This window comes from Chiloscyllium plagiosum, chromosome 4 (genome assembly GCF_004010195.1).
Source record: "Chiloscyllium plagiosum isolate BGI_BamShark_2017 chromosome 4, ASM401019v2, whole genome shotgun sequence".
Lineage (NCBI taxonomy): Eukaryota > Metazoa > Chordata > Chondrichthyes > Orectolobiformes > Hemiscylliidae > Chiloscyllium > Chiloscyllium plagiosum.
Window position 1 is genome coordinate 21,491,038 of NC_057713.1, and position 22,316 is coordinate 21,513,353.

Genomic DNA, 22,316 nt, shown 5'->3' on the forward strand with positions numbered 1-22,316 from the left:
CAAGATGATTAGGGGTTTAGCTAGGGTTGACCATGAGAACCTTTTTCCATGTATGGAGTCAGCTATTACAAGGGGTCATAGCTTTAAATTAAGGGGTGGTAGGTATAGGATAGATGTTAGGGGTAGGTTCTTTACTCAGTGAGTCGTGAGTTCATGGAATGCCCTGCCAGTAGCAGTGGTGGACTCTCCCTCTTTATGGGCATTTAAGCGGGCATTGGATAGGCATATGGAGGATAGTGGGCTAGTGTAGGTTAGGTGGGCTTGGATCGGCGCAACATCGAGGGCCAAAGGGCCTGTACTGCGCTGTATTCTTCTATGTTCTATGACTTCCACAGCTACCTGGACCATACCTCTTCCCTGCCTCCTGTAAAAACTCTATCCCTTACTCTCAATTCCTCCATCTCCACTGCATCTTCTCCCAGGAGCACCAGTTCCACTACAGAACATACCAGATGGCCTCCTTGTTCAAAGACCACAATTTCCCCTCCCACGTGGTTGATGATACCCTCCAACACATCTCATCCACTTCCCACACCTCTGCCCTCGAACCTCACCCCTCCAACCGCAACAAGGACAGAATCACCAATCCTCACCTTCTGCACCACCCACCTCCATATACATCCCGTCATCCCTCATTTCCGACACCTACAAACAGACCCCACCACCAGAGATATATTTCTCTCCAGACTCCTATCCGCTTTCCATCAAGACTATTCCCTCTGAAACTCCTTTGTCAGGTCCACACTCCCCACCAACCCATCTTCCCCTGTAACCGCAGGAATTGCAAAACCTGCACCCTCACCTCTGTCCAAGGTCCCAAAGGAGCCTTCCATATCCATCAGAGTTTTACCTGCACTTCCACACGTTATTTAATGTATCCGTTGCTCCTCTATATTGGGGAGACCGGACACCTACTCGCAGAGCGTTCAGAGAACATATTTGAGACATCCGCACCAATCAACCCCCCTGCCCCATGGCTGAACATTTCAACACCCCCTCCCACTCCGCCAAGGACATGCAGATCCTGGGCCTCCTCCATTGCCACACCATACCAACCTGATGCCTGGAGGAAGAATGCCTCATCTTCCTACTCAGGGCCCTCCTACCACACGGCATCAATGTGGGTTTCACCAGTTTCCTCACTTCCCCTCCCCCCATCTTATCCCAGATCCAACATTCCAATTGGGCATCGCCCTCATGACCCGTCCTACCTGTCCATCTCCCTTCTCACTGATCCACTTCACCCTGCTCTCTGACCTATCATCATTACCCCAACCTTCTTCTACCAATCACACTCTCAGTTACCTTTCCCCCAGCCCCACCCCCTCCCATTTATCGTTCCATACCCCTCGGCTCACAAACTTCATTGCTGATGAAGGGCTGTTGCTTGAAACATCGATTCTCCTGCTCCTCGGATGCTGCCTGACCTGCTGTGCTTTTCCAGTACCACACTCTCGATTCTGATCTCCAACATCTGCAGTTCTTACTTTCTCCCAGTTCTACAGACCTGCCGACAAGCCGAGTGAAATAGAGTAGACATTAAAGAGACCCAGTTACAAGGTGAATGCATTAAGATCTAAACATTTCAGGTATCAGAATCTTAATAAAATGACTGAGCAATTTGTTAAATGTTGTTATTTGTAAAACGTGATTGAGGTTTTAGATAACAAGCATAAGGACAACAAACTATATGGTAATTTCCTTAAGAATTCTCTTATTAAAGGAGAACTGGGATCTATCTCAAGACTTGGTTGATAATAAAACAAAATATTACATAAAAGCAATGATATGGCTTCACTAAATTTGAAATCAGATCCTTCTCAATAACAGAAGTAGCAATTTAACATAACAATGTGCTCTGCAAATCAAGCTTTGCACCCATGTTAGCACACAAAACGCTGATATCAAGTATTGAGACTAATTAAGCATGTGACTATCGATATAAAATGTGATTGATTTGAGTCATACTGCAACAGATTTCAGAAAACTTATTGTTTGCCGTGAGGCTCCAATGTTAGGCCAGGGAAGGAGGATGTGAAGCCATGAGAGTGAAAAGGTGTGGGAATTCAGGATTTCATTCAAAGGATGCAGAAATCAGGTATGCAGAAAATTGAAGCCTGGCATACAAGTGCCAAGTTACAATAACAGAAAGTGTTGGAAATATTCCACTGCACAGGCAACATCTGTGGAGAGAGAAAATACTTCAGACTCATTGTTTTTAGTCATTCCATAAACAAGTGGGATGGAGTCAGATGAGGTGCAAAAAAAAGTAAAAATTCACCCCAATCACTTTGAGTTTATTGGAGGCGAGATAATTGCCTTGAGTCTCAGAAGGCAAGTACACCTTTTAGATACGCCTCATATTTAACCTGTTTTCAGGTTTCAGATCTGGCACAAGAGTGCAAAGAGAACAATGGTTAAACCACGGCTTACAAGGGAAGTCAGAAACAGTATTAGATTCAAAACAAGACGATACAGATTGGCAAGAGGAAACAGACATGAAAATTGGGAACAGTTCAGCAATCTGCAAAGTGGACCAAGACTAAAACTACAGTAGGAAAGTAAACTTGTGAAGAAGTAGCTGCAAAAGCTTCCATAGGCATCTAAAGAGAAAAAAAAGATTGGTGAAAACAATTCAGAAACAGGACAGTTTATAATGGGAAACAAAGAAATAGCTGATGAACTTAAATTCATAATTTGCCTCTGCCTTCACCAAGGAGGACATGGATGAAATACCAGAAATGATGGTACACAAAGGTTTCTGAAATGGAGAAGCTGGAGCAAATCTGCATTAGTAGAAAAATGGTGTAGGAGAAATTAATGGGATTGAAGGCTGCTAAATCCCCAGAGTACTCGAGGAAGTGGCTGTAGAAATAGTGGATTCATTGATGGTCATCTTTGAAGATTCTTTACACTCTGGAACAGTTCCTATAGATTGGCGGGTAGCTCATGGAATCCCGTTATTTAAAAGGGAGGTAGAGATAGAATAGGGAATTTGACAGTGAGTTTGACATCAGTAGTGAGGAAGATGAATATGATCAAGGATTTTATAGCAAAGCACTTTGCAAATAGTGGCAGAATCAAACATAGTCAATACTGATTAACAAAAGGGAAATGAGGATTGACAGCCAAGGAGGTGAATGGTCTGCTCCTGCTCATATCTTCTACATTAACTCTGGCTGTCTGAATGTTTCAGGCCTCAGGAAAACCTGTCACGTAAATGAAAGTGTGATCATTGGTTTAGTGTGGATGTAAGCAAGTGCTTTTTCTCATGCTGTCAGTGAGCCAAGAGAAGCATCTCATTGCCTTTTCTCCCTCTGATACCAATGTTTCTTGCACCCAAGGTTACTTTGTCCCTACCATTGGAAACCTCTATCCACCATGACAGGTTTACCTGACTGAAGATCAGTCTATCCCCCTTACATCTTGTACAAGCCACCTCGACTCTATTGGAATCACCATTGTCTCTGTAACGATATTGACTCCACAACCACCTGATGAAGGAGCGTCACTCCGAAAGCTAGTCTGCTACCAATCAAACCTGTTGGACTATAACCTGGTGTTGTGTGATTTTTAATGATATTGACTAATTTGCTGATCAATTCCTTAAATACATTGTTTTATTTCAGATTCCAAGTAGCTTCTAGATTTTGTATTTGTACCAAGTTACAATGCTCATCTTACATGGTAGGTATGTACTAAAAATCCACAGCTTGGTCTAACCATGTGCCATTCTGAATAAGTTAACTCAAACTTAAAGCTGACATAAGGTGGAAAATATGGCCTTGACAAGATGGCAGAAAAGAAAGAGGATCCTTTTCACGGAGATGAATACAAACAACATTACAGTACAATTACAGTCACAAATGCTCGAAAAAGTATACTATAATGGGGCTAAAACAAAATACAAATTCTTCCGATACTGTAATGAAAAGCAGATAGTCAACAGAGGTGAAAACCATAAAGATGCAGTACTTTCAAAACCAACGATGAGCTAAACATTTTGAATGTTTCCTGCTGATAAATATTTATGAAAGAGGGATGTGCACAACCTTGTTCTTCTGAGACGAAATCAATCAATCTCTCTAATAGAAAGAAGGTTAACATTTCATTTGTCTTCCCTATTACCTGCTGAACTTGCATGCTAGACTTTAGTAATTTTTGCATGGGGACTCCCAAATCACTCTGTGCTGAACCTTCTACAGTCTTTCTCCACTGAATAATTTCACATTTTCCCAAATTACATTCCATCTGCCAAGGTCTGAGCCACTCATTTAATCTGTTTGTATTCCTCTGCAGACTCTTCCCATCTTCATTATAGCTTGCCTTTCTATTTTGCATCCTGTACAATGCCATTGTACATTCACTGTTTTCATTAATATATATTGTACATAACACTGACCCCGGTACTGACCTCTATAGCACTCCACTATTTAAAAGTTGCCAAGCTGAAAATGCGCACTTATCTCAACTCTCTGTCTTCTGTAACTTAGCCAAGCCTTTACCCATGCTATTTATATCTTCCCAACACTATGAATTATTATCTTATTAAGTAGACTTCATTCAGAGTACTGGAAGAGACAAGAAGATAGATTTGAGAGGTACTAGCAAACATTACAAATAGATTAATAGAAGTTAGTGCAACAGTGATAAATAGGAAATAATGTGGTAGTCATATCCTAGAAAAGTGACAACATAGACTCAGGCAACTGCAGATTGATTTGTTATTGTTTCATTGAAGTAAAATAAATGGAATTGAATATCATGCACAAACTTAAAGATGTAATTTTGATAAATTACCAGGACTGAAACACAATCTCTCATGATCATGATTTGAAGATGGCGTCAAATTAGGAGGGAGAGAATTTGGGGAACATAAAGTAAATAAACATTTTTTTAAAAAATCAGGACAAGTGAAACTTAACACAGAGAAATGCAAAGTATGACAGAAAGGAATGGGAAAATACAACACAAATATTTCATGATTGGTGACAGTTGGTTGATGTGCAGATATGGCTTTCCATGTTTATCTATATCTTTAACTATGTTAATGTTAGGCTATCCCTCAGGTATATGTCCTTTAACTGAATCTCTCATGTTTTGGACTCAGCTGTTGTTGACTGGAATATGTACAGCATAGCATGATTTTTGATTTCAAAACTTGCTTAAATGGCATGCATTGCTGTAAGAACAGATACTCATTTGATAGGGATGAGCTTTGCTGAGGCTATTTCCGAGATGGATACAGGATCACAACTTGAGAATTGTCATTTAGGGTCAGATGTTGCACGGTTGAATGAATGCTTCCCTCCATTGCTCTGGGGATTATGCACAAGAGTTTTAGCGCCCCAATGAGGCTGAATGTGAGATGGAGTGGGTGGGGGCTCACTGAGTCACCTGAAGGCCTATTAATATCTATTTTCAGAGGTCAAAAGGAATTTTCTAGTCAGTCTCCAAATCCTCTGACACATTATATGGCAATGCTCAGAGAGCTTCATCGTCACATTAATGGCAAGTAGCACCATTCAGACACTCGGTTAAATAGTTAAAATGTGTGTTTTGGGAATTCCTCAAGTTAAGTACTCAGCATGACGAGGCAGATTCGCAATGTAAATGTAAACCTTTGGGGAAAACATATCAGAAAATGAATGGGAGCATGGGGGGGTGGTGGAGGTGAATGTCTTTCTAAAATTAGCCATCAGCTCATTAATGTTATCCAGACAAATTACATGGATGAACAGGCATTGATGGTTAGACCTCTGTGCACAAGTGACTAACTGCTCAGTTGACAATCACAATCATTGATTTAGCACATGACAATCATCCTAGGCAACAGAATTCCATAACACCCCCCCCAAACTCCAAAAAAACGCCAGTGAGTACCTTTGTTGCACTAACTGCCAAAAAGGATGTCACTTGAATAAAATATGTTTATAGTTTCAGAACAGTTAGGAAGCAATTTTGGTTTGAATGTCCATAGCATTTACGCTGCAGGTACTTTAATGCAGCACTTTGCCACACTTCCACAGAATCTGCTAAATCTATTGATTGTTATACCTCCAGCCAATTTCCGGCTGTGCTGATTCCCACAATCAGCAGCAAGACCCTCAATTTTCTTTTGTTCCACGAAAGAGCCATGAAAACGTTGTTTCAAAGATCCTCCTGCTGGTAATCTACAATGTGCACAGCATACAATCAATTCCAGTAACAAGAACAGAACTGCAGCCTCACACCTTGACATGGGCTGAAGGACATAAGTTGGACCCTGTAAGTCAACTCACATGAAGTAAATATGCCTGAGCTTCCAAGGGTAATGCGTAAGACTTTGCAAATTGGAATATTATATGGAATCCACGCCTTCTGTTCATTAGAATTTTGAAATCCATTTTTATTCATTCCACCTTTAACAGCATGTATTCCAAGTTCTTTTTTTTTGAATAGCAGATATTGAACAGCTCAGGTTCTAGAGGAATAGATGAGGAAAGAAGCCAGAAACAGGCAGTCACCATCACCTGAAGGAGCAGGGGAGACAGTCAACATCATGAAGTAGATTAGATGAGTGAAGGTCTGAAACAGGGTATCAGCAGCAACAGATGATCTGGCAAGTGAAAGACCTTGTGACAAGATATATTTAATACAAACAGATTACCATTCCAAATGGAAACAAGTTTTTGTACTCAATACAAAATGACAGAGTTAATGACTAAAGTATTGAAGAAAACTTGTTCTATATAAGGTTTTCCAGAACAGATAGCTTCAGATCACAGTCAGTAATTCATGAATGAAGATTTTAAGCAGTTCACACTGAAGGAAGAAATCAACCAGTTGAAAAGTTCTTAATTTTTTTCACCAAGTTAGTGGAAAAGCAGACTGCACAGTTTAAATTGTCACATTGCTAATGACCCAAATGCTGATGAGAAGTTAGTGCTATTTAATCACAAACATTCGTTTTGATAATGGCTATTCACTGGCAGAGTTATTCAAAAGTCGAAGATGAGACAGAAAGCTCTTCATTAAGACACAATCTCAGACAGAACGTTATGTTCAAGGATTGTAATAAGGTCATCAAAATGAGATTAAAAAAACTGCTGAAGACATTAAAGGTGTATCCCCCTCTCAACCATTGCCATTAAGCCAGGGGATCAACCCTGATTCAATGAAGTATGCAGGAGGGCATACAAGGAGCAGCACCAGCCATACCTAAAAATGAAGTGTCAACCTGATGAAGCTACCAAATTGGTTTGGACTGATAAATGCCAAGTAACATTCGTGCCACAAATGCCAGGTAATGACCATTTCCAATACGAGAGAGTCTAACCACCGCTCCTCAATATTTAAAGGAATTACAATCACTGAATTCCCAACATCCGGGCTGTTCCCATTGACCAGAAACTCAAATGAACAAACCATATAAACACAGCAGCTACAAATGCAAGTCAGAGGCTAGGAATACTGCAGTGAATAACTCAGCTCATGAGCCCTCAAAGTTGTCCACCATCTTAAAGGGTCAAGTCAGGACTATGATGAAATATTCTCTACTCACCTGAATGGGTGAAGTTCCAATGACAACTCAAAAAGTTTGACATCATCCAAGACAAAACAGACCACAAGCATTCACTCCCTCCACCACCGATATTTAGTAGCAGTAGTGTGTGCTATCTACAAGATGCACTACAAAAATTCATGAAAGATACTTTGATAGCACCTTCCAACCCCATGACTATTTCCAACTGGAAGGACAAGGGCAGCAGATGCATGGGAACACCACCACCACTGGCAAGTTCCACTCTGAGCCACTCACACCTTGAATTAGAAATACATCTCTGTACCTTCACCATCTCTATGTCAAAATCCTGGAATTCTGTCCCTGAAGGGAATTGTGAACTGTAGCCATTCAAGTAGGCAGCTCACCACCACCTTATATCGTGTATCAATATCATGTATCTGTTGATACTGAGGCTCAAAGAAAAGGGAAAAAGAAAAGAAAGAACTGTATAAGAGAGCAGGAACCAGTCTTCTGTATATTGGAATTTGAATACCTACAGAAGATACTGTGAATGAGGAAAGAGTTGGGAACATAGGACCAGGAGTAGGCCATTCAGCTCCTTGAGCCTGAATCTCCTACTCAATGAGATCATGGCCAATTGTGGCCAAACTCCATATACCTGCCTTTGGCCAATATCCCTTAATACCTTTGCTTAATAAAATGTATCTGTCTCAGATTTGAATTAACAACTGGTTCTACATCTTAGTTACTCTAGATAAGTTGCAGATAGTGATGCAGCAGACTTAAAGTTGGGACAGTAGAGATAGATAAAACAGCCTGAGGAGAACAACGCAGATGCCAATACCCAGGTCCCACAGTCGGCAGGATCAATGAGGGCATGATGACGCAGGCTTAACTACAAAGGTGAAGTAGCACAGATCAGACTTAATGGAATCAGCACAAATCAGTTGGCATTTGCTAATTCTTTTATTTATTCATAGGATGTGGACATAGTTGGCTGCTCATCTCTAATTTGCTCAAGAAGGCAGTGGTGAGCCACCTTATTGAACTGCTGCGCTTCATTGGAGCAGGGGCCGGTGTCTTGGTGCTGCAGTGTAGATGTACCCACAAGGCTATGAAGGTAGGATTTCTAGAGTTTCAATCCAATGAAAATAAAGGAACTGTAACACAATTCCAAATTTGTGGCTTTCTGGAGAATTGCAGGCAGTGCTCTTTCTATGGACCAGTGAGTGGTTAGAAAATATTTAACAGGGAGAATGGATCCATTAATGGAATGTTACATTCCGTCTTTTCTGCCACTGACCCAAACAGTGAACATTGTCAGGCTTCACACTTGACAAGGTCCTCTTTGCCAGTGCTTAAATACCCACAACAGTGGCATGGGGCTCTAACATGGGCATTAACTGCTTCAGAACGTCCTTGACCCATTGGGAGAGTAAGCAGTCTACCCCATTGTCCACCACTTATTCCACAACCCCACCATTAGACTGGGGGCAGGGGTAGGCAGGTTAGCTCACTACTTCTTAACTAGACTGTAGGTAATTTGTTCAATGGTCAACAACTACCTTTCCAAAACATTAAGGTGATAGGTCTTTTACAATGCCCAATTCCTGTCCAGAAAAAAGTGCCCATGTCCATAATTGTGGTTATGACAACATAGATGTTTTGAAAATGTATTCATTTATGGGATATGGTGGAAGTGGCCATGGGTTTGGAAGATACTGTCAGAGGATCTTTGGAGAATTTCTGCAGTGCATCTTGTAGATAGCACAAACTGCTGCTACTGAGCATCAGTGGTAGAGTAGGTGGTTAACTTGTAAAAAGGCCACAAATGCAAATTACAAAGCAAAAGGTTCATGGTAAAAGTATTACAAGTGAATTAGACACAAAGGTTTTTAAAAGACAATCAATAGGTGCATTAGCATCTAAGATTATAAAGCTAATAATAAAACTAGTAATGAGATTGCGACATCAAAGTGCCCTCACATCAGTTCTCGTTTTCTTTTCAGTATAGTCATGTTTTCAGCTGCCTGGGTTTTAAGTTCCAAATTCCTTCTCTAAAATCCCTATTTCAGTACTTCTAAGATTCTTCAAAATATGTCTCTTTCAACAAAATCATCTCTCCTTATGCAACTGAGTGCTAAATTCTCTTTGAACCAAGCAGCTGTTAATGTGACAAATATCCTTGTTGTGATTTGAGAAACAACAGAAGTCCCCTGACAGTGATCAGTAATTTTCCAATGAGGAGCAATGGCATAAAATGTGAGATGAACTTTCTTCTTCTGAGTATTTACTTAGTGACACACAAGGAGAAAAAAAATTCAAACATTTTCAGAAACGTAAACATACATTTGCAAGCAATTACATTATAACATAAATCATCACACAAGGCAGGTGATGACTAAGTTATCTGTCATGACTTGCCAGAGTCTATTGACTTGCTTGTCATTTCATATTCACTTGGCGTCAGTTTTATTTGAGCTGATCTATTCCAAGTTAGGAGTTCTAAAACCAAATCAAGTGAGCTAATATCTTTTGTTGTCCTTTCTGTTTAGAAACTGTCATTTTTGCCTCACTGAGGAAGAGTGAGAACATAAAATACAGATATCAAAGCTTTCTGATTATATACTTATAACTAACACATGAAGAGGTCATCTGCAGCTATTCTCCATATTTCTTAACAAGAATAAATGACAGCAACAGGACAAAATACTCACAGCATTGTTTCAAAACCTCTTCACAGTCTACCCGGCAATTTGCATGGACGTTTTCACAGAACATATGCATTTACTGAGTCTTTCACCATGACCAGACATTTCAAAGCACTTTTCAGCTAACTAAATGCAAGTGAAGCCTAGTCACTGTGGTGATGTAGGATGAGAATATTCTTGTTAATTCCGGTACAGTGTCAGTAAATGAACAAAAGCCATGGAATTTGATCAAAGTCTGATTCACATGATCTGTTATAGCTTCAAAGGCCTTTTGGAGGCTACACACATGGTTGTAAGTGGTCTGTCTTGCTCATCATCGTTGCACAGTGCTCTGTATCACTCCCACTTCTGACCCTAATTAATTTTATTGACTCAATTAAATGTAACTCTCTCATTTTGTATCCCTCCACTTGTGTTTTGGGCTCAAAACAGATATCTAAGAATCCTCTCCAACAGATCAGGGAATATGCTCATTATATGCCAGAGATATGTTATCTGTCATATTGAAAATCCCAGAGAAAACAACTTACAGGGCAAACAAAAATGCAAATGCCTGTTTGAGGCCCCTTTGCAAAACTGGACCGCATGGAATAGGAACACAATGGGTAAGGTACTGAACTCCTAACCAGAGACTTGGAATAATGATTCAGAAGACAGGAGTTCAAATGTCTTCACAGCGGCTAGGGAACTTGAGTTAATAATTAAATCTGAAATAAAATGATATTACCACCGATAGTGACCATCTAATCAACTGGCAATTGAAAAAATCTCTCTGGTCCAGCACAGTAGTTGAGTCTTACCTGCCTCTGAAATAGCCGAAGAGAGTTGGACAATAATGTTGTCCACTGTCCTGACACTGCTCTATCCCTCTGCCAAATGCTGTCTCACTGCTGACATGCTTGCATCTCTTCACACTCTCCCTTCCACTCTCAATCACTGTCTCCTTGCTCTCTCATAAATTGTTCAAAAAACTTGGAGTTTTAAAAAAAGAAATACAACTGCAATGCACTCGTGCACATAAAATATCAGATGTGAATGCTTCTGGTGAAGTTTAGCTTCATGTCCTCATGAATTGGTCAAAAATCCTAAGAACCAAGATGAATGATGAGGAACGCTGTACATATTACATGGAAGAACACAGCAAATACTTCAAAAAAGGGCGAGATATATCTCTCTCTATCGTTGAAATCGACCTGTTTTTATTATTAGATGGGATATCACTATCATATTACAGTTTGTGAGAGCTCTCTCCCTGTAAATTTGCGTGCCAGGTTTCCAACAACAGTACCTGGAATACAAAAGTTCTTAACTGGCTACAAAACACTTGGCATCCTAGGGTTATGAAAGTCGTTGATAAACAGTAATCCATTTTTTTTGCTTCTTCGAATTGCTTTGCAAAGTTACTGAAGTGTATCTGCTGTGCCTAGTCTGCTGATTCAAAAATTAGGACTGAGTTGCTGGTCAATAATTTCTAGACTGCTACTTAAGTTATTTATCAAACCAAACATGCTTAGAAGACGACATAAAGCTGATTAGTGATTTGCGGTCAGGTTGAATTTATAACCTTTACTATTTTCAAATCGTGAGAAAAGGGCAAAGCCAGCAATCAGTTCTTCTCTAGGTTTCACCCTGGTTTACAGAGTACTGCCATTATTTTAGCACTCTGTGATCAATATCCATCACAATAAAACAGTGCTTCTGATGTTTGTAAAGTTAGAATGCACATTTACTAGTCCAAAATGAGAAACCAATAACAAATAGCTATATCTAACCCACTAGTTCAAAATATCTCCAATTTGTTTCTCTTATTTCTCTTAAATCGAAAAAGAGAAAATTTCGCCAATGAGTCACAGCTTAAAAATTAATCACAGTTGCTCATGTTGAGGATTAATTAGTCATCATGCACAGTCAAGTTCACCCCAATGTGCAGACACATGAATGATATTCTGGGTGGTATGGTTCACCACTTTCCATTTTGCTTGTGGGTATTATTCATCGCAACAGACAATATGTGACAGCATTGTGGCGAGGCTACTTTAGTCTGCTTCAAAAGCAAGCTAGAACAACGAGTGCTGCCAGACTATTCCACCAAGGACAGCAGCATCTTTGGGCCAATATCTATCCACAGTCACAAGGTTTCTGTAGCAATAACCAGAGAGTTCAGGATTATGGAGCCAAGCTAAATGTTTTCTTGTCTGGCCAAGAGATACAGAAGGAGCTATTGTGGCCTTGAATTCAATTTGTTTATTGACACAAAGCTCATTATTTTCTTTACCCAGTGATCTCTTTCACTGTGCATCTCAATATTATTTCCCTTTTACGACAGAACATCCTATGTAAATGCAGTTCATTTATTGTAGCCATATTTTATATTTAATTTAAACAGCATTTTTTGACATTTATAAATATTTACATGGAACATATTGAAAGAATATTTGGGCACAGTTGTTAAGCAAGGCAGTGCAAAATTTTAAAAAATCTAACACACATGGTGAACATGGTATAACTAAGGATTTATTAACTATAGTTTGCAACATAGGACTTAATGTGTTAACTTCATCTCTCTGGTATTTTAGTGGAGGAATAAATATTCCCACTTTTATTTAAACATAATGATCACTCAGCCTAAACTCCAGGTCTTTATTTCCATTGAAGTTGAATTAAATCACCAACACTACAGGGTTGAATAAACCCTTCAACACTATTGCTCCCAAAGGTCATGAGCATTCATTTTTTAAAACAAAAATACTGACGGAAATAATTGGTCGACAGAAGGAGTAACATATTGTATTCATAATTCTTCAGGCATGAATTTTTAAACAATCCCAATGGTGAATGGAGTTAATGACTTTGTCATTCAAGTCATTCTTCTCATAATCTTTTTTGTGTGTGGACCACAATTTCGTTGTGTTTTAAGCACTGAGAAACTGAAATGAAAATCAAGAGTGTTGGAAACTATCAAGGCTAAAAAAGGATCTGCAAAACAAGCCAAGCAGAAATTACGAGGTGACGTGAAGCTTGTACACTGGAGGAAGATTACTTGACGTTAAGGACATGAGCCCTTCATCAGGAGCGCATTCGGGTTCATGCCCGAAGCATCGACTCTCCTGCTCTTTGGATGCTGCCTGACCTGCACCACACTTTTTGACTGTGACTCTCCAGCATCTGCAGTCCTCACTTTCTCCTAGCCTCTGGAATAAGATGGCAGACAGTAGGGATCAGTAGTTTTAAGATACTCAGGAAAAGGAGTTAGGGTATGAGGCAAGCTGATAATTATTGTTTTCAACATGATCAAAATGCAGAGACAGATTGGAAAATGGGCTGGTTGACAAATTTGGAATGAAGAGGCCAAACATTTTTAGGAACAGTCCATAGTAAAGAGAGACCATGCATTTTTGTAACTACTTTAAGAACTTTAGGACCTTCCAAAGCAGTCTACAGACAACAAGGTAACTTTGCAGGGGGACAATTAATGAAAAGAAATATAGCAGCCAATTTGTGTACAAGATCCAAAAACGGTGAAAATTGTGATTTTGATTAAGGAATACGCAATGGTAAGATTACCAGGAGAATGCAACAGCTGTTCAGTTCTGAGGAAGCCTATGGGCCTCAGGGTGTGAGCGTAAGAGTGTGGGGGTGTGAGAGTGTGAGAGATTGAGGGTGTGAGCTGTGAGAGAGTGAGGATGTGAGAGAGTGAGGGTGTGAGAGAATGAGGGAGTGAGAAAGTGAGAGAGTGAGTGAGAGTGAAAGAGCGAGTGAGAATGTGTATATACGCATGAGAGTGAGAGAGTGTGAGAGCAAGTGAGAGAGAGAGAGCAAGAGGGAATGTGTGTGAGTGAGAGACTGAGTGAGTGAATGAAAGGTTGAGAGAGTGAGTGAATGAGTGAGTGAGAGATTGAAAAAGTGAGTGAGTGAGTGTTGGATCACAATAAAAAGACTTGATATAATAACTGAACTCATAATTATTCAGACTACAGCCAAGGATCCTTGGGGAAGGACTGTCTGTGTGATCTGTTAGTGACACTATAAATATGCCATGCTATGCATCACGCACAAAGGAAACCCACTGTGTCTGTTCTGATCACTGTCAGAGTTTTGCTGCCAAGCTTAGCAGCGTCAATAAGTATTTAAACGGCTGATGTCAAATGCCCAAGAGCTACTTTATCAACGTGAAACTAGACATTTTCCATCATTTCCTCTTGACCTGAGTCTTCTATTCCATGATAAATAAACACATCACCAGGAAAGAACCATGAATCAAATCAGTGTCTAATAACACAATAGAAACAAAACAAATTCTAACCATTCCTCCTCAACTTACTGAAGAATAGGTTAATCAAATTGGTTGCTGAATTAGAGGCAGGATTAGACTTTTCAAAAATCATTTGAGGTATACACCATTAAATAAACACATTGTAGTGTATATAATTTGTCAAAAGTAAACTCAGTCATGGAATAATCATAATCCATGATTTGGCTGCTGGTGAGCTTACCTGATTACACACTTGAGAAATAGCTTGGCCCTTTTTCGAATATAAATGGCAATCTTTGTTCTAGTGATCATGCTGATGTTGTCTCAGTTGATTGGTTTATTCTCAGCGAATACTTAGAATGCTACAGTGCTGTTCACACCATAGATCAGTTTGTGATACCACACACCAAGCTAACTCGCACTGATCACTTTAAAAAAAAAATCATTTACAGGATAAAGGCATCGCTGGCTAGGCCAGCATTTATTGCCCATTCCTAGCTACCGAGAGGGCAATTAAGAGTCAACCACATTGCTGTGGTTCTGGAGTCACATGTAGGCCAGACCAGGTAAGGACAGCAGTTTCCTTCCCTAAAGGACATTATTTGCTTTCTCTAACATAAACTAAATAGCTTTCTATGCATTTTTCAAAAAAGGATTGAACAAAACAAGATCATTATGTGTGACAGTGGCACTATGTTTGGAGCCTTGCTACAAAATTGCCACTAGATAATCCTTGTATTTTAAAACAGTTTAGATCAGCCATTCTCAATGGGGCCCATATGTCCCTTAGGCACCCTGGCACATTTGAAGGGGGCCGCAGACTGAAAACTGTAAGAAGGGGAGCCCCAAGGGTTTATGGGAGCCCTGGTAGCTGAATCGATGAAATACTCAAGCAACAAGCTTCTTTGTCTAATTTGGAGCCCAATATCATGAACTTGCAGAAAAGCACCAAGCTCAAGGATTGCATTAGGCCTGATAAATATTTAATTTCATACACAGTCTTTTTTTTTTAAAGTTTTGTCTAGCATGTCGGAATGTTCAAGTTTTCTTGGGTGTTCAATATTAAATGATTTTCTGCCTATCTGTTCACATTGTATCCCTATTTTAAGAGTGACACTGGAACCTGAGAAATGCCCCTGTGGGGGGATCATGGTGAAAAAACGGTTGAGAATCGCTGGTTTAGGTTGAAAACTTAGTGATGTTACAGGTGGCATTGTCGGTCTACCTACAAGACATAGACTTCAGTGGTTCAAGAAGGCAGCTCACTGCCACATTCAAGTGTAACTTGAAATTGGCAATAAATGCTGGTCCAGCTAATGGCACCATCTTCGCACAAATGAATTCAAAATGAATAAGAGTGACTTTAACAATATTTTGGAGAATAGACTGAAATCCAAAAAACATGCCTTACATAAATCACTGTCCGAAGTAAAAGTTTTACTGGGAAAAGGACACTGGTGGGTAGAGGAGGGGAAGCACCAAATCTACTGAAAATCATCCCTGGTTATTTTACCCATTGGCTGTTTGCCTGTAGACATCAGTCGCTTGGTGGGGCAGCAGTGGGAGTTGAGAAAGCAGGAAGCCTCATTTTGCAGTGAGACAGGCACATGATGCAGCTGGGATTTTTTTTAGGAAGAGTCTTTTCAAAGACAAGATGCTTAAGGCAGGAGAGGTCTCAAATTACCATTAAGTAGCATTGTTCTGTTTCAGAACATCACCTCATCCCTGGGAAAAGTGTGGAGGAGGTGGTGGGGTAATGGTTATGTCAATGGGTCTAGATACCACCATGGAAAAGAGTGAAATCCGAATTTGAGAGAAAGTGGTGGCGCAGTGATAATGTCATTGGGCTAGTAATCCATGGTAGCTGGTGGGACATGAATTCAATAAAAATCTGAAATTTAAAACTAAAAGCAAGCCTAGTGATAACCAACGTATCACTCTTAATTGTTGTAAAAACCCATCTGTTTCTAATGTCCTTTAGGGAATGAAACTGCTCTCCTGACATGGTCTGGCCTATATATAAACAGGTTTTGGATTCTTGGATAATTAGGGCTCTTTCTGGGGTAGATGGGACCTCTACAAGCAGGATGATCTTCATCTGAACCAGAGGGGTACCAATGTCCTGGGGGGAAAATTCGCTTAGGCTATTGAGGTGGGTTTAAACTAATCCAGCAGGGGGATGGGAACCAAAATTGTAGTTCGATTATAGAAAAGGTTGAGAGTATGGAGGTTCGAAATCAAGTTTCAGGGACGCAAGATGGCACCGGCAAGCAAGAAGTTGGTTTGAAGTGTGTCTACTTCAACACCAGGAGCATCTGGAATAAAGTAGGTGAACTTGCAGCATGGGTTGGTACCTGGGACTTCGATGTTGTGGCCATTTTGGAGACATGGATAGAGCAGAGACAGGAATGGTTGTTGCAGGTTCCAGGATTTAGATGTTTCAGTAAGAACAGTGAAGATGGTTAAAAAAAAAGGGGGGGAATGTGGCATTGTTGGTCAAGGACAGTATTACAGTTGCAGAAAGGATGTTTGGGGACTCGTCAATTGAGGTAGTATGGGCTGAGGTTAGAAAGAGGAAAGGAGAGGTCACCATGTTGGGCCTCCGAATAGTCCCAGAGATGTAGAAGAAAGAATAGCAAAAATGATTCTCGATAGGAGTGAGAGAGACAGGGTAGTTATCATGGGGGGGACTTCAACTTTCCAAATATTGACTGGAACATTATATTACGAGTACTATAGATGGGTCAGTTTTTGTCCAGTGTGTGCAGTTGGGCTTCCTGACACAGTATGTAGACAGGTCTACAAGGGGCGAAGCCACATTAGATTTGGTACTGGGTAATGAGCCCGGCCAGGTGTTAGACTTGGAAGTAGGTGAGCACTTTGGTGATAGCGATCACAATTCTGTTATGTTTACTTTATTGATAGAAGGGATAGGTGTATACCACTGGGCAAGTGTTACAGCTGGGGGAAAGGCAATTATGATGTGATTAGGCAAGATTTAGGAAGCATAGGATGGGGAAGGAAACTGGAAATGTGGAGAAATGTGGAGCTTATTCAAGAAAAAGATTCTGTTTGTCCTAGATAAGTATGTACCTGTCAGGCAAGGTGGAAGCTGTAGAGCACAGGAGCCATGGTTTACGAAGGAAGTGGAATCTCTGGTCAAGAGGAAGAAGAAGGCTTATGTTAGGATGAGATGTGAAAGCTCAGTTAGGGCGCTTGAGGGTTACAAGGTAGCCAGGAAAGACCTAAAGAGAGAGCTCAGAAGAGCCAGGAGGAGACATGAGAAGTTGTTGGCGGATAGGATCAGGGTAAACCCTAAGGCTTTCCATAGGTATTTAAGAAATAAAAGAATGATGAGAGTAAGATTAGGGCCAATCAAGGATAGTAGTGGGAAGTTGTGTGTGGAGTCAGAGGAGATAGGGGAAGCACTTAATGAGTATTTTTTGACAGTATTAACTCTAGAAAACTAAAATGTTGTCGAGGAGATTACTGAGATACAGGCTACTAGACTAGGTGTAATTGAGGTTCATAAGGAAGAAGTATTAGAAATCCTGCAGAGTGTGAAAATAGATAAGTCCCCATGCCCAGATGAGGTTTATTCTAGGATCTTCTGGGAAGCCAGAGAGGAGATTGCCGAGCCTTTGATATTGATCTTTAAATTGTCATCGTCTACAGGAATAGTGCCAGAAGACTGGGGCATAGCAAATGTGGTTCCCCTGTTCAAGAAGGGGAGTAGAGACACCCAGGTAATTATAGACCAGTGAGTCTCACTTCAGTTGTTGGTAAAGTGTTGGAAAAGGTTAGAAGAGATAGGATTTGTAATCATCTAGAAAAGAATAATTTGATGAGGGATAGTCAGCACCGTTTTGTGAAGGGTAGGTCATGCCTCACAAACCTTATTGAGTTCTTTGAGAAGGTGGCCAAACAGGTAGATGACAGTAAACAGGTTGATGTTGTGTAAATGGATTTCAGCAAGACGTTCGATAAGGTTCCCCACAGTCGGCTATTGTACAAAATGCGGAGGAATGGGATTGTGGGAGATATAGCAGTTTGGATCAGTAATTGGCTTGCTGAAAGAAGACAGAGGGTGGTAGTTGACGAGAAATGTTCATCCTGGAGTCCAGTTACCAGTGGTGTACCGCAAGGGTCGGTGTTGGGTCCACTGCTGTTCGTCATTTTTATAAACAACCTGGATGAAGGCATAGAAGGGTGGGTTAGTAAATTTGCAGACAACACTAAGATCGGTGGAGTTGTGAATAGTGACGAAGGATGTTGTAGGTTACAGAGAGACATAGATAAGCTGCAGAGCTGGGCTGAGAGGTGGCAAATGGAGTTTAATGCAGACAAGTGTGAGGTGATTCGCTTTGGTAGGAGTAACCGGAATGCAAAGTACTGGGCTAATGGTTAGATTCTTGGTAGTGCAGATGAGCAGAGAGATCTCGGTGTCCAGGTACACAGATCCTCGAAGGTAGCCACCCAGGTTGAACAGGGTTGTTAAGAAGGCATACAGTGTTTTAGCTTTTAGTAATAGAGGGATCGAGTTCTGGAACCATGAGGTTATGCTACAGCTGTACAAAACTCTGGTGCGGTCGCACTTGGAGTATTGTGTACAGTTCTGGTCACCACATTATAAGAAGGATGTGGAAGCTCTGGAGAGGGTGCAGAGGAGATTTACTAGGATGTTGCCTGGTATGGAAGGAAGGTCTTAGGAGGGTACGCTGAGGGACTTGAGGCTGTTTTCATTAGAGAGAAGAAGGTTGAAAGGTGACTTAATAGAATCATATAAGATAATCAGAGGGTTAGATAGGGTAGACAGGGAGAGTCTTTTTCCAAGAATGGTGACGGCGAGCACGAGGGGGCATAGCTTTAAATTGAGGGATAATAGATACGGGACAGATGTCAAAGGTAGTTTCTTTACTCAGAGAGTAGTAAGGGTATGGAATGCTTTGCCTGCAACGATAGTAGATTTGCCAACTTTAAGTATATTTAAGTCATCATTGGACAAGCTTATGGACACACATGGAATAATGTAGGTTAGATGGGCTTCAGATTGGTATGACAGGTCAGCGTTGTAATGTTCTATGTTCTAAGCAATGTGGTTGACTCTTAACTGCCCAGCAAGCAAAGCCCATATCCCGTGAACGAATGGAAAAAAATTTAAAAGATGGCCTAATGGATGACCATGCTTGCTATAAAAGTCCATCTGGTTCACTAACGTCCTTTATGGATAGATATCTGCTGCCCTTACTTGTTGTGACAATATGTGATTCCAAACCCACAGCAATGTGGTTGAATCTTAACTGCCTCTTGGGTAATTAGGAATGGGCAGTAGGCAGCAATGCCTCATCATATGGATGAAAGAAAGAGAAACCACAAACAACTTCTGCTCACACAGAGTTAATTTTGTAATCAGAAAGCTAATCTACAGACTTAAGCAAGCAACCTGTGGGTGCCTTTGTTGTCCACTCAGAGGATCTGGTTAAAATCAAATTTAGCACAAAGACAACAAGAATTCAGAGAGGAAATCCTCCAAGGCATTTTAACTATTCACCCATATGGTCTCCGCTGAGAGTTGAATTTTGAAGTATTTGTTCATGATTTCCTGCTAATCCCAATGTTTCAGCATTGGGAAGGCAGTAGTGATTCCATAACACATTTATTGAGAAGTATGTAAATATCAGAATCAAAGCTGACGTCTTGTTCTATGCAAGACTGAACATCCACATAAAACTTCAGAGGTACAAATCTTGCAATAGCCAACAGTTACTGTTACACTCAAAGCGATTGCTCACCTCAATCTGTAATATTGCCTCCTCTCTTTGTTTTACAGATTCCACTTCATCCTCTGAGATTTCGGAAAGGAATGCCTGACTCTGGGCCTGAGTTGGATCTGAAGTGTCATCTGCTTGCCATTTGCCGGACCCTCTGCCAAAGAACTCGTCCTCATCACTGATCTCTGTGAATGGGTTCCTGGCAATCTGCAATAGGAATTCCATGCCAACCTTTAGTTCCAAACTTAAAAAATGTCAAACCTTGACAAGAAATGTCCCAATCTCCACTACAACAACAAGTGAAAACCTCCATAATAGCATAGTTTGCACAACTTAATACATATAAAGATTTTTATCATTGTTGTTCCAGATGTTATGCTCGACTTTGTTTGTTTCACTAGTATAGCATTACTGAATACTGTTTCATTTCCTGGCAATCAAGAGGATGTTCATATTGCAATTTTATGAGAGCAAATCTGGGTGTGTAAGCATAGGACTCCCTCAAAACATGAACTGAAGATTGCATTTTTCACGCAACCATACTTATTGAATCATAAAAAAGTTACAGTACAGAATGAGGTCTTTCGGCCTCACCTGTTTGTGCTGGCCCCGAGGAGCAATTTAACAAGTGTCACTCCCCCAGCCTTTTCCCTGGAGTAGTCTTGCAACTCCGTTTTTCATTTCAATGTCCTTTTGAAAGACTCAATTGAATATTCTTTCAGGCAGCATGTTCCAGATCCTAACTACTTGTGTGAAACACTGCATTATTATCTTGATATTGGGTGTTTCTGCTAGTTATCTTAAATCTCTGAAATCCCTGGTTTTCAGTTCTTCCACCGTCAGGAACAGTAAATTTCTTCTGCCACTTGTCCCAGATTCCACCAACCTATCTCTCCTATTTGCAAATGTACACTTCCCTTGACATGGATCACCATACGTCCATGCATCACATCAACTGAAAATTTTGAGATTGCATCCTGTACACCAAGGTCTATGTCATTAATATCTCTGGGAAGCTCCATTACAAACCTTCCTCTTGGCCAAAATACAATTAGTCATCTTTGTTTCTTGTCACTCAGCAAATTTCATGAAGATGATACTAATTTCTTGCTTATTCTATGACTTCTTACTTTGCACATTAGTTTGTTATGTGACAATTTATAAAAGGCCTTTGAAAGGCCATGTATACCACACCAACAGCATTTTATTCAATCTTCTCTGTTAACTTATCAAAAAACTCAACCAAGTTGTTCGGCACTCAACTAATCGATGATGGTTTCCATTAATTAACTTGCATGTCACCAGGTATCTCCTAATTTTGTCCTAAATTGTTACCTTAAATGTTTCTCTAACACTAAAAGCAGGTTCCTGAACAGCCATGATCTTACTGAATGTTGGAACACTCTCATAAGGCTAAAGATTCCCATGTTTCTGCAATTTTAAATGGATTTAAAGTGAAAAGAAATTGTTATTAGAAATTAGAAGATGTGCAGTGAGAGACAGCTAAGTGCAGATCCAGAACTCAGTGAGTTAAATGTGAACAAAAAGATATTGGCAAACATTCTTTTTTTAATTTTAGTGACAATAAATAATAATACTTGCTCAGGAACCTGGCCAAACTTCAATCGACCCCTGACAGGAAAATACTTATTCTGGATTCTCGTTATCTCATTTCTGAAGGCTTCCCATTTTCCAGCCATCCCTTTACCTGCGAACATCTGCCCCCAATCAATTTTCAAAAGTTCTTGCCTAATACTGTCAAAATTGGCCTTTCTCCAATTTAGAACTTCAACTTTTAGATCTGGTCTATCCTTTTCCATCACTATTTTAAATCTAATAGAATTATGGCCGCTGGCCCCAAAGTGCTCCCCCACTGACACCTCAGTCACCTGCCCTGCCTTATTTCCCAAGAGTAGATCAGGTTTTGCACCTTCTCTAGTCGGTACATCCACATACTGAATCAGAAAACTGGCATGTGCACACTTAACAAATTCCTCTCCATCTAAACCTTTAACACAATGGCAGGCCCAGTCGATGTTTGGAAAGTTAAAATCCCCTACCATAACCACCCTATT

At 40.4% G+C, this 22,316-nt stretch overlaps 1 protein-coding gene across 1 annotated transcript in view; it reads right to left on the bottom strand.

Moving 5' to 3' along the window:
- The window catches only part of tsnare1 (T-SNARE Domain Containing 1), a 596,230-nt gene that overhangs the window by 22,441 nt on the left and 551,473 nt on the right, over positions 1 to 22,316 (bottom strand). Inside the window, exon 9 of the mRNA XM_043687537.1 lies at positions 20,238 to 20,448. Within this exon, the coding sequence (XP_043543472.1) occupies positions 20,238 to 20,448 (211 nt within the window). The remainder of the gene's footprint in view (positions 1 to 20,237; positions 20,449 to 22,316) is intronic.